General features: G+C 30.2%; 1 protein-coding gene across 3 annotated transcripts in view; it reads right to left on the minus strand.

Moving 5' to 3' along the window:
- Positions 1 to 13,509, minus strand: part of LOC107445357 (nose resistant to fluoxetine protein 6) — a 55,840-nt gene that overhangs the window by 12,469 nt on the left and 29,862 nt on the right. For all 3 annotated transcript variants that reach the window (XM_087159089.1, XM_087159090.1, XM_087159091.1), the window contains exons 12-13: positions 11,545 to 11,667; positions 1,768 to 1,888 (exon numbers count right to left, since the gene is read on the minus strand). In XM_087159089.1, the coding sequence (XP_087015215.1) occupies positions 1,768 to 1,888; positions 11,545 to 11,667 (244 nt within the window). The remainder of the gene's footprint in view (positions 1 to 1,767; positions 1,889 to 11,544; positions 11,668 to 13,509) is intronic.

A 13,509-nucleotide genomic window follows, 5' to 3' on the forward strand; every position in this document is an offset into this window, starting at 1 on the left:
TTGAAAATAAATAGTTTAGAATTTAAATCGAGATAGCTGTGTGAAATTTACGACCGCTTTACGTGTTTGATAAGAATCTATGGGTAAAAGCTAAAAAATTGAACGAGTTTAACTATTTATGATTACCTTCGTTTCCATTTCATGGTTAAAGAACATACTAGAGCTACTAACCCAAAAGCTAAGGCACTCTGCTATATTTAAAGTGGTATTAAAATTGCTATTAAGTTTATAACAGTGTTTGAAATTTTGCAGATTTACCGGGTTATATACTTATCATAGAGCCCAACATACTTAGGGTTGTCAGCACCCCAGAAACGGGAATGATAATGAACGGAAATGGTAGTAAAACCATTTTTTGTAAGATTATTAATAAGGTTTTTACAATTTTTCAATAATAAACTATCCATCACTATTTATTTTTTCCCAGATAAAAGACAGTCTTGCATACATATAATATAGCTTTTGTATTTGTGGTCCAGGATATTTTATTCGTCCCGAAAACAATGTATATATGAACTGATTTTGCTACCAATTTTTTCTCTTTTCTGGGATACAAACAGTTCTTCATATTGCTCAAAGATTTTGAAAACCACATAATTTGCAATTGTAAGCATTATCGCCAAGTACCTTCATAGTTGATAGTGGCTGGGTGGCGCAGTTGGTTTGTCGTCGGCCTTCTGAGCCCAAGTCTGCGGGTTCTATCCCCGGCCCAGACACCGGATTTTCGGGATGCAGAAAATCCTCAGCGGCCATGTCATATGATTATGCGGCATGTAAAAGATCCCTGGAGTGCCTTATTCGCTCTTGGCATTTCAGGCAAAATTAAATTCCTAGTGCACTTTAGCATCCAAATAGAGTCTCGGTGCTGCCATCTAGTGTGACAGAAACTAGACGTCCAAATTAACATGACCAACGGTATGTCACCCATTGTGGTGGTCCTGAAAGAGTGGATACCACCTCTGGAGAACGCACTAGGTCTGCTTATCGGCAAGACCGATTGTGCAGCTCATTGAAAAAAAAAAACTTTATAGTTTCTTTTTTTTTTAAACAAAGATCTTCATTTGCCTGCCAGACAGACTTGCTTTACGGTTTGTACCCTTGCAATTTCCTTTCTTTTTTAAATCAAAAATTCTTTTACCAACGTCCTCACTTGACTGACCCAAATTTTTACAACCAAATTAAACCTAACTCTTTTGCTTCAAGCGCCGGATTTTGCCCGAATCCTCACTATGACCTGCGAGTACGAGCGCCAAGTTTAACTGGCATCTACGCGATGATCACGCAGGTCATCGCGTGGATGACCTACGACGTACGACTTGCCGTATTTAACTGGCGTAAGCGTGATACTATAAGTTAATCGGTCAAATCTGCTTTAAACTGCCTCTGGCTAATATTCTATTGACCTATATTGTATTAATACCATTAAAAGCATAATTGAATGAGCTTAATATGTTTTGTAAGCCGATTGCAACTTTATTTATAATGCTTGCAAATCTTCGAATATATTGTTTGTTATGTGACACATAACTCACTAGTATTTTTTAAGGTAAATAACATGCAATGTTCAAGGGGTAAAGGCACACAGTGAAGAATTGGGGTTTGTCTCCAATTGCGGTTTGAAGCTTATACAGCTTCAAATCGATTAGTACCTATTTGTCTCGGAAGTTAAGCTGACAGTTACGCGTTGCTGAAAAAATATATTGCCGCAGTCATGCAACTAGTCAAGAAAAAGTGGTGTTAATATAATTTCATTATTTATTTGCTTACCTTTGACACCTTTATTTCCCTGTTAGAAGCTAACATGTAACCCACAATCATTCCGATACTGTAAGTTGACAAATGAAAAATCGGAGAAAAGTAGCTCAGCCGCCATACGTAGCTCAAATTCCTGAAAGAAAATTATTTTTATACTTGAATCCAATTCATGACTGTTTTGTTATTGACTTTAATCATTACCTTGTTATTATTGTGGTAGAAAAATTTGAAAGAAAATTTCATTCGAGAAGAGCCGTAAAAGAAGTGATTATCGTGGTTGCGACCCAAAATAAAACTAGTGTATAAATTGCCTAGAGAAAAACCTACCTATAATACGTAAGCGTCTTTTTGGAGTAATTTTAATTCCTTTCCTCCTGTAAGAAACTTAAACCGCCTATGCTTTAGTAAGTTTTTACGTTTTTGCAATAATGATGCAATTTACAAGAATATTTATGATAATTTAACCCTCTGATTCCGATCGAGTCCTAGAATTTGTGTCCCTTCATTACGGGAGTTTTCTGAAAGCAGTTTCTATGATTGAACTCGTCCAAAACTATCTTCCTGTGAGGGGTTGAGGAGGGGTCATCGTTTTCTCGCAGTTGAGTATTCAAAATCACTCATGCGGCAAAGGAGGGGAATTGTTGACAAATTAGAACATTTACATGAAATATAAGTTTTCCGAAAATAAAAGTTTAGCACCTTATTGGCGATTTTCAAGTAGAGGAGTAATAAATTATACTTTAATTTTTTTCTTTCTTTTATTTATTTCGTTCTTTCTTCCTTTTTTTCTATTCTTTCGACATTTTAAATAAGAGAGGAAGACTCTTTTGATAAGTGCCGAATATTCAAATTATCTCATCCGTTTAATTTTTGTATAAGTACAGCGATTTATTAATTTTATTTAATGCAACATGGTTTATGAAATCTAATATTATGATTGTGTTATCTTTAAATTTATTTCTTAAATAAAGAAATTAATACTAAACGGTTCCGAGTTATATTTTAGTAAATTTAAGAGTATTAGCTTTTAAAATAAATCAATAATAAGAAACGGCTTCTGAAACATATCTTTCATTTTATTAAGTGTCCTGACCGAAAAAAAAAATTAAGATGCATGCAATATAATTGTTTACGACTTGCTTCTTAATTCAAATCAACAGTGTTCAAATTGACAGGATTTGCAATCATAATTACTTTGTAATAACGTTACTGAAGAATACAGTTGAATAAAAATATAAAAATTATAAGTAATTATTATTCTTGTATGTTCATAAATCAGTCATTCATATGTAGCGGGATTGATATAATTAAAAGTATTTCTTTAGAATAAACTATTTTTATAGATTGTCATAATTATAAGGAGTAAAATCTACTTACTGAAGTTAAAAAAGTTTTTTTTTATAATTTCGACAGTAATTTATACTGAAATATAAAACATTTTAAGCATATTTATTTTGTGCGTTTTTTATTTTATTTTTCTCTGCATCTATATTTATATGGATCTATATTTATATGGATCTATATTTATATACACCTATAACTATCAATTTATGAGTTTGTGTTTCGTATTAATTAGGACTGTTAGTGCATTTTAAAATTTGGATAGAAGATGAAAGAAACTAATCTTCTACTCATCTTAAAAATTCTCTAAAAAATTTAATTACATCGTTCTAGAGTTTGAAAAATAGAATTTACTCATTGGTTTTACAGATACCTTTGCTATAAATTAAACAATAATTCAGCAATTTTAAATATATGTATTTTTATAATATATATATTTTAAAGATAAATCATCAGTAATGTTTGCTAGCTCATAGCTCTATTTAATTATAAAAAGAGTTTATTGCACGATATTTTCAAGTGTTATCTTTTAATGTCAGATAAACCCAATGATGAACAAAACTATGGTTGACTGCGTCTCGAAATTAGTAAGTTTTCCGAAATCGCATGTTTATTTTGTTCAAAGTTATACTTTTAAAATATTTTTCTATAATACAAAATAATTTAAAATCAATATAAGTGGAACAAAAAAAAAGATTATGTTCTGAAAGTCACAATAAATGAAGAGAACTACGTAGTATGTTTAGGAGAAACGTAAAAAATCGCCTTAATATTATTGATACCAGTTATAATTAGTCAACTTTATTAATAGATACTTATTGAAATAAAAAAGAATAAACTATGTATTAAAAAGTACAATGGATGGAGAAAAGGTTCTTCTATTTTGGGGAACCGTATGACGCTTAAATAATTTTGGTGACTTAATTTTAGTATGAACCAATTACGATTAATTTTATTTAGTAATATGCCCAACTAATATTATGCAATTGATACACCGCTAATCTAGATATAGTTGAAATAGTTTTTTGGTCTCTTGAAAGGAATAAGTAAGTATGCTTTGTTGATTGTGTTAAATTTTATTTTAACTATCATTATAAGTTGGCATCGAACAACAGAATATATATATATATTAACATAATAATAATAATTAACTTAACTTATATAGAAATGTTATAATAGATCATATTTTTGGGTTTTTAAGAAACTTTTTAGGAACAAAAAAAATTTGAATATTGTTTCAGGAAATTCTAGTATTTTCTTTCAGGACATTTAATTTTTCCTAATTTTTCGTTAAAATGTATTTTTTATTTTAAAAAAATTGAAAATAATGTGACTATAATATTTTTTGTAAACATTGCTCATTGACCTCACCCCTTTTGTTAGAAAAATGAGATCTCAAACTTCCTTCTTCTTCCTTTCGTAATACTTAATACTTTCGTAATTACTTCGCTTACGTAATACTTAAACAGAATATTTAGCCTTAGTCGTTACATTTAAAGCTAAGTTACATTAGCGGTTGATTTATAATCTAAGATTCAATTTTGATTAACAAAAAAAGCTGTCTTTAGTTACTGGTTGATTTTCTAATAAATCTCCAAGTATGTAGAAAAGAAGGAAATGTGCAACGTGTTTTTCTACAATATAGTGTGACAAAAGGTGTCATGTTATAGTGCTGCCTTTTCAGGAACACGGCTGGAATTCACCGTTTAGCTTAGGTAAAAGAGGACCGCTAAATATTCCCTGCTTCTGTTCTCAGAAAAGTTGAATGGGCTCTTCCTTCCATCTGTCTCTCTCTCTCTCCTGTCATATAGTCTAAGAGCAACTCAGTTTTAGAATTATCAGTTTCTTACCGAAACAGAGATAATATGATAGATAAAAAAATTAAAATAATCTGAATATAAATAAAAAAAATAGAAAGATGATTGGGAGAATAAAAGAAGAATCGGAATTTTAGCAATTTTTCTCGAATAGGAAAGATGGAAACGAATTTTAAAAAAATCGTTTAGGTGCTAAATATCTTCAATAAATTTTGACGCTTTATTGAGAATTGTTACAATACGAAATAAGTTTATTAAATCTAATATTCAATTCCCCATATTATAATGCCATCAGGAGAAAAAGAAGTGCCATTAGGAAAATATTTGTTTGGAGTGGAGGGTCTGACCACAAGGGGGGCACAGGCTACTCTATATAAAACATAAAAAGACATGTTCATTTAATTTTATTTTATTTATTATTCACACTTATATATTTTTTGAAAAGGAAAGCTTCTAACATCTTTCCAAAAATATAAAATGTTTTGAACATCTGGTGGAAATTTGACAATTGAAACATGTATAAGGCGTAACTTCTCTTTATATATATGATCATAGAAAATAAAAATAGTTTAAAAATAATTAGACTTTAAATTTAAAAAAAAACTGAAAACAAATTTTGAAAGTAAAATAACCTAAAAGTCCAAGTCACAGGGAAACATTTTTTCCAAGATTTGTGATGTTAATATTAAAAATAAAATATTATGTTCATAAATTTGGCATTATGTTTATAAATATTATGTTTAAAATGGGGCATCGAGGCAGATAAAGTTTTAAAAAATGTACGTATTTTAGAATCAAATACATAGTTAATGAAGCTCACGAGCTGTGTTTTGTCAGCGATGGCATGATCGCTATTACTATCATTAAAAATATTGCATTTTATTTTTCATTTCAAATCTAAAAAAATTAAAATGCTTTATTTGCTGAAAATTGTCAATTTTTAGATAATAGCGCATTTAGTTTTTATTATAGCAAAAGTTTATTACATAAAGCTGGTTAAATTTATTACATGAAGTTCCCCGGTATTAGAAATATCATTTATTGCTACAGAAAATTTAAAATACTTACTGAGATGCGGAGAAAATTTAGTGCTTTCGTATTTGTCTTGATTCGTCCCTGTCTATATTGATTAATTATTTTTTTTATTAATTACAGATTCTACAGTCCGGGTAAAATAGAAATCCTTTTGTCCTAATAGTTTTCTTAAAGCGAATGAAAATTACCTGAACTTACAACTTATATTTTAAAAATCATTTTATGATTAAGATGAATATGGTGTAATACTTTTTTTGTGTGGTTATTTTTTATATGTTGATACATTCCAAATGTTTAAGATTTCACTGTTGATAATTATTTTATTTTGATAATTATAAAAAGTAAGTTACTAAAACATTAATTTACTTAATTATTTCAAACCAGACCATATGTTATAATAAGGTCGTGTAAGTTTTACCCAAAATTTCAATTGGGAAAAACTTCAATCTTTAACATAACAAAATTCCGTTTTTTTCCCCTATGAAATATGTAATAATCAAAGTAATATGCTCGCTAATACTTAATGAGTTAGCACACGATTTCACTGTAAATGCAGAAGTATTTCCCTTTCTGTGATGCCGATAGCACACAAAGGGGAGTGGTGGATGGTATAACTCGGTTATAAGTGTCAAGAGCTATATTTTGTTGTATATTGTTAACCTTTCAAGAACGTGTATTGTGTAGTTTTTACAATACTTATTTACTTGTTGACAGCCTGTTTAAAAATAATGATTCCGGTGAATTCTATAATATGATACAGGAAATGCTTTCGTATTGCAAGGAATTAGTTACTTTCTTCCATTCGCCATGCTTTTTCTTTCTAGTAATATTCTCTTGAAGTGCTTACTACAAGAACTCAAGAACAATAGATGGTTTATTTTTAATTCTATTTATCAATTTATTTTCACATTCAATGTAATTGCAAAAAATATTTAATATTTACGGAAACAGGGGAAGTAAGATGCAACAAATAACTAACGAGGTTTGTTTTCAAAATATTTAGGAAAATTCTAAAATTAATGAATTTATTTTCATGTTGATTTTTATTCCTTATATCTTGGTCTTACGATATAAAAGTCCATTCATTCTAAAAAACAAAAGCAAAAAAAAAAAAAAAAAAAAAAAAAAAAAAAAAAAAAAAAAAAAACAGGTTTTTTCTTTTTAAATATTGTACTTACACCTAATAATATGAATTGTGTGAATAAATAATTAAGCAGAAACAATTTTTTTCATAGTTTTATGTTTTCATTTTGATTTAATCCGTAATCGTTATAAATATTATGATTTGATAATGACAAAAATGCTCTATATTTACCCATTTGTAACATCACTGATTGCTAACTTTAAAGTCAGTTTCGGTGGTTAATGTAATTTGTTGTTAAAAGTTCTTTTTCCCTTAAAAAAATCCTTTTTAATATATGTATTGGAGTTTTAACTGTTGTTTTCACAATTAAATTAAGCTGTTTATACAGTAGGATGTTTTTTTCCCAAATAATGAAAAATAATAATTAAGTAAATAACTAAAAAATAATAATTTACTACAAATTTGTGCAATCCATGTCCTGTTTTTTTTTAAAAACTAAATTTAAGGATTATAAAATCAATCAATAAAATCAATCTGCTCAATTTATGTTACACTTATAATAAATTTTAAACATATTTTTTTAAATAGTACTGATGCAAATGAATCCGCATTTGATTTAATTTTTTACCAAAAATAGTAATAATAATCACAGAATAGCATGGAAATTACTTCATTTTCTCTTTTAATGCAAAAATAGTACTGTTGTAGCATGAATAATAGTACTGTTATTGTTCTCGTAACAAAATATTTCTAGATCTCAACCATGTTCTTAGTATACACTCAGTACTTCAAATTATTTGTAATCGCGATAGTATGATGGTCAATCTGAATTCAAATTATGCTTCCTGTTCATTCTGTATTGTTACTATTGATGCATATTTTTTAAGAACGAAATAATTTCCACTGAGCTTTTAAAATTGGACTAATCAGGAATTCAAGCTGATCCAGACTTGATTAATTTTTAAACCACATTAAATTATATATAAAAAGACCAAATTTACGAAAGGCTAACTTTTAATTGTGTAATAATATGAATATATTATATAATAAATAATAAATCATATTAAATTGTATGACTAAGTCTGTAATTATATGATTATATCAAGTTATTTATACTTTTTCTGGTACCCTGAGATGCTTACCATGATTTAGCAATTCTCGAATTTTAAAATTTTATGTTTAAAACATCTAACTTATAGTTAAAGAACAAGTTTTTTTCCCCCCTTCTATAGTGATTAGAAAGATTAGTCGAGAAGCTTTTTCGTATCAAATATTCGTGGATTTTAACTATTCTGGTTTTAAACAACTTTTATTTGATTCTGATTTTAAATAACTCTTATTAATTCTTCGCTGAAGGTTCGTTTGAAAAAAGGCAGGTAAAATAATTTAAAAAATAACATCCCTTGTTCCGTTTAAATTTTTTGCCTTTAGTAAATCCGTAAATATAATATTAATAAATTTATTACATGCATTGAAAGAAAATAAATATAATGTAAATATGAAGTAAAATAAAATGAAACTTTTCTTAATATTTCGCGCCATATCTATTAATCATTATTTTTGTATTTCTATTAAACGAAAAAATCTTGAAAATTATAAAATTGTGTAAAGTTCTTATAATCAGATTTTTTGTTTAATATTTTGATGAATAAATCCTCGATTAATAAAAATTTAAAGAATCACTTATCTGATAAAATGGAAGGAAAATGAAGAAAAAATGTATTATTCAAAGAATCTTTATTATATTCTTTGCCGAAAAACTATAAAAAGTTTTATAACAATTGAAATCTGTAAAAATTTAGGTAACTAAAACAATATAAAAGCACTGAATTTTTTTAAAAATATTATTATCAATTTTTTTTACTTTATTTATTTATTTATTTTTAATGATAACAAAATGTTGATAAAAAAAATAAAACATTATTTGAAGTAGATTATTATCGAATAATCATAATCTTAGATTACATATCTTTAATAATGTTATTTAAGAAAAAAAAAACATTTCTTAAGAAAAAGCTTCTTAGTTGTGCTTTTCAAAATAGTTTTCAATGTAAGTAAAATGATAGTATTGGCGTTTTTCTTGAAGGCCAAATTTCAAAGCAAAAAGCAACCCATTCAGAAGAAACTTAGGGGAAGGATAATAGTTTGAGTAATAGAGGTAAACTGCCAACCCTTCTCTTTGTTCGTCCTCCCCTTAACTGACCCCCATTTCTTTCCCCACCCAAGAATCTCTTTTTCTACTCTCCCTACCCCAAAAAAACAAGACCGTCACGAAACGACACTTGCCGTAGTTTGCTTGTAAATGTCTTTTCATGACGCTTCGGATGCAAGGGGTTAAGTGAAATTTGAAAGAGCTTAAAAAATTAATGTTGAAAATAAATTTATCAACATTGAAGATTTTTTAATTGTTTTTTTTCTCTCTGTCAAACGTACTTTTTAACGAATTTTATTATCTGTTTTAGGCATGATTTTTTTTCTTCAAATTTATAAGGAATTTTTGACAATAAAAGAAATTGAGTGTCTTATATAAGAGCATTAGTCAGATTCCCAGCTCCCCCCCCCGCTCTCAGCAAAAATAAGCAAATTGAGAACCCTCTTCTTCTTATGTGCTTACATAATATTTGAAAAGCATTTTAGTAGTTTACATTATGTGCTTACGTAATGTTTGAACAGCAGTTTAGTAGCTTACATTACTGTAAAATATGAGTAAGGAGTCATGGTGGCGTAAGAGATAGAGTGCTCAACTCCCAATGAGTTGACCCTGCTTCGAATCCCAGCGATGACTGGTCGATATGAATTCTGCAGCCGACTAGCACCGTCCACAGTGCTGATATAAAGTATCTGAGTCTCATTGCTGCTTATTGTAGAGTTTCCTTGACATAAGGTAACCGTGGAACGTTAGTCTGACCTCCATGCAACGCAAATGTGGGTTAGTTTCATCAAAAAGTCTACTTCGAAGGCAACTTTAGGATTCATTATTCAATCATTTAGGATTACGTTTGATAATAAACTGAACTCTAAATCACACTTGAATCAATATCAAACTGCCCTGGCAGCAAAATAACTTTGGCCCCATTGTGCCAATATTCATGAATTTTGGCTCAGTAAGGGTTCAAAGGGCCTTTATTTTTTCGATATTGCCCCTATATAGAATTTTACAATTCACCCTATATTTTACAGCCACTTTACAACCAGTATTGGCATTATATAGAATTACCAGATTCACCCGATATTTTATATCCATTATTTAGCCAATGTAGGTTCTATATTGACCGATAGGCCTTATATAGGCCATTCTAGGACCAATATTAAAGAATCTAGACACCCTAATATTGGTCCCTCGGTGCAGGCTCTTATAGGACCCTTATCAAGCCAATTTTGAACCCAACTGGGGCCCAGGGTAAAATTGTTGCTAGGGAGGTTTCAGAAGAGAATGGGTGTTCTGAAGTGTCTAACTGGATCTCTATGGGGATGTGTTAGATCTACTCCAAATATTACTTGTAGGATTTTCATCCTACTTTTAGTAACATATTATTGAGAATCCTTAATAACAGAAAGTGATCAAGTCTTGAAACTAGGACTTTTACAAAATCAATCAGTAAAACTCGTTTCTGGAGTCGTCAAATCAACACCAATAGATGCAATGCTTTTATTGACAAACAATAAACCCATTAAAACTATAATTGAAGAGAAAGCGCCGCTGATTCTTTAGGGTAAACTAATTAGAACTGCAAATTCTTACTGGAGTAACTACGTAACAAAAGATAGAAATTTAAAATTTGAAAAAGGTTTTGTTTAATTTCATAAGTTTAGGTTCATGTTTTTCATAAATTATTCATATTTTATTCAGTTCTCTGAGTTTCAGTTGGGATCTCAGGCAGAATTTTGAATTGCTAATTGACATTGAGGAGGTAACAGAGCCTTCTAAGCCACTGAATATGGTGCAAGTTGAAACTAGCTTGTGCATTTCAGACTGGCTTCTTAAGAAAAACTAGTCCTAATATGTTGTTTTAGCTGCTATCCCATTCATCATAAAATATTGCACAGTTTGAGGTTGATCGTTTTAATTAGCAGGCAGTGGGGTTGCTTCTTAAGAAAAACAATTCTACTGATGTCTTAACGTGGTCTTTTCTTTTGACAAGTAGTACCCAGAATCTGAGGGGTTACATAGACACAGAGGAGTTTTTTTCCAACTTATTCTTCTTTAATGATCATGCAGGAAAATGCCGAACAATCTTTGATAGAGATGTAGAGGCTATACGAATCGTTCTTAAGCACCATTCCCAAACTACAATTTCGGCGATAAGTAAATCTATGCCGCCGTCGTCAAAAGAAATCTTCGTCGGCAACACTTGCAAAATTTGCGTCTAAAAATGAAACTTTGTTATTCTTCATTGGATACATGTCCATTGCGGCATTTATGGGAACGAGCAGACTGACTGTCTCGCCCACCTGACACAATAGAGTATTTCAACAACAGTAAATTAACAATTCAATAAATCGAAAACTTACTCTAATTGTGGGTTTAACATCAGAGATGTGGGTGGTAAATTAAAGACAATGGTACATAATATCTTTCCAAAGATTCCAAAAACAAGTAGGCTCATTATGAGTTTAATTAGTGTTCTAGAGTTGCTATAAATAAAATAAAGAATTATTAGCAAAAAGCTACAAGCTGGAAAAAAATAAAAAAAAGTTCCGACAAATGTTTTTGATGCTATTCGAAATTTCGTAAGTATTAACTTCATTATAATTTCAAAATTCAAGTAGTCAATTTTCAGATACAGATACATTTATCGTAGTTTGCAAATATTTGATGGCAAATACAAATTCGTTAAATTATTCTTAATATGATTACCTTCTTTCAGTTCTTTTTCTAGAATCAGTGGGAGCGTAACGTTAGTCTTGATGATTAAAATATTTCACCATTAATGGTAGCAAAGTACTTATTTACGCTTTTATCAATGAGAATGTTCGAACTCAAAAATTGAAGAAAATCTATAAATTGGCCTCAAATTGCTTTAGCTTATATTCAGGCATCTTGATCAGGAAAATTTTAAGTTTGTTGATTAAAGTTGGAGATATATTAGCCTAAGCTAGGGATGCATATGTTAAGATTGATCTAATCATGGACAGGTATAGTACGCGTTTTAGCTTTTGCATATTGGAGTTGCCGAGTAAATTTTGTAGTGTATTGCAGTCTGCTTGTGCTTTGTTTGTAATATTCTGTATATGATCCTTCCAATGGAATTTCCGATTGAGTTTTATGGAATTCATGCTTTCATATTACATATATACAATTGATTTCAAAATGTGTTGGGGTTAACGAAGAAATGAGAAAAATCATTTTTATTCTCCAACAAGAAAAATTTTAAAATATTTATTCGCTACATCTTTTTTTGAGGTTATGTCAATAAAAAATATGTATAAAGTGCCTCATCAAGCTCAAAAAGTATCTGATCTCTAAATTGTGCTATTTCAGAATGAATATTATAGTACTCATGTTGATTTTTCTCAAATGCTTCAATTTAGAGTTATGAGACTGTTCTTGCCGGGGAACGATGTACACCGAAGAACCATTACATTATGACCACCCTGCTAATAACATGTAGGACCATCTTTAGCCCTCAAAACTGCTAGCACCCGCCGTGACATTGATTCCACAAGGTGCTGATAGGTAGTCTGAGGTATCTGGTACCAAGCGCTCACCAACTGGTCCTGCAATTCCCTCACATTGCGAGGGGGTAGCGTGGCAGCACGAATTTGGTTTTCCAAGTAGGACCACAAATGCTCTATTGGATTAAGGTCAGGTGAATTTGGGGGCCAAGACATGACTTGAAAATCACTGGGATGTTCCTGGAACCAATCCATGACGATTCGACCCTTATGACATGGTGCATTATCCTGTTGGTAAACACCATCCCCTGTAGGAAAAACTGTTGCCATGAATGGGTGAACTATGTTCAAGTAGCTTACAGACGTCAGGGATTGTTCTATGAGGATTATGGGTCCTAGTATGCCCCATGAAAGCATTGTTCCTGGGCAAGAAACGATGAAAATCTGGGCGATCCCATTGTTATAGATGGAGGGTGGTCATAATGTAATGGCTCTTCGGTGTATAACTGGCTCGTCTCGAAGAACTAACTCTCCACGCGTTAAGCGTGTAAATAAGCTTACGCAGAATATACCCATTTGTAAAACCATTTCTTAAATAACACACTGATTTAATCTGTTACGAAATTAGATTAACGCATGAGATAATCTGGGTCAAATATTTTCTCGAAAAAATATAGCAGGTTTTCCAAAGATCGGTCGAAACTATAAAAATTTGTAGCAAAATTTATACAATAAAATACATTTCTTATTTTTTAAAAAAGGATCATTATTTCGTTTTATCATCACAAAGGTTTAGAAACTTAGTGTATATGTAGAAGTCCGATACTTGCTAGATAATCTAAATTGAAGTGGTTGCAAAAT

The sequence above is a fragment of the Parasteatoda tepidariorum genome, chromosome 3, assembly GCF_982258835.1.
Source record: "Parasteatoda tepidariorum strain Cologne lab strain chromosome 3, Ptep-v5.0, whole genome shotgun sequence".
NCBI lineage: Eukaryota > Metazoa > Arthropoda > Arachnida > Araneae > Theridiidae > Parasteatoda > Parasteatoda tepidariorum.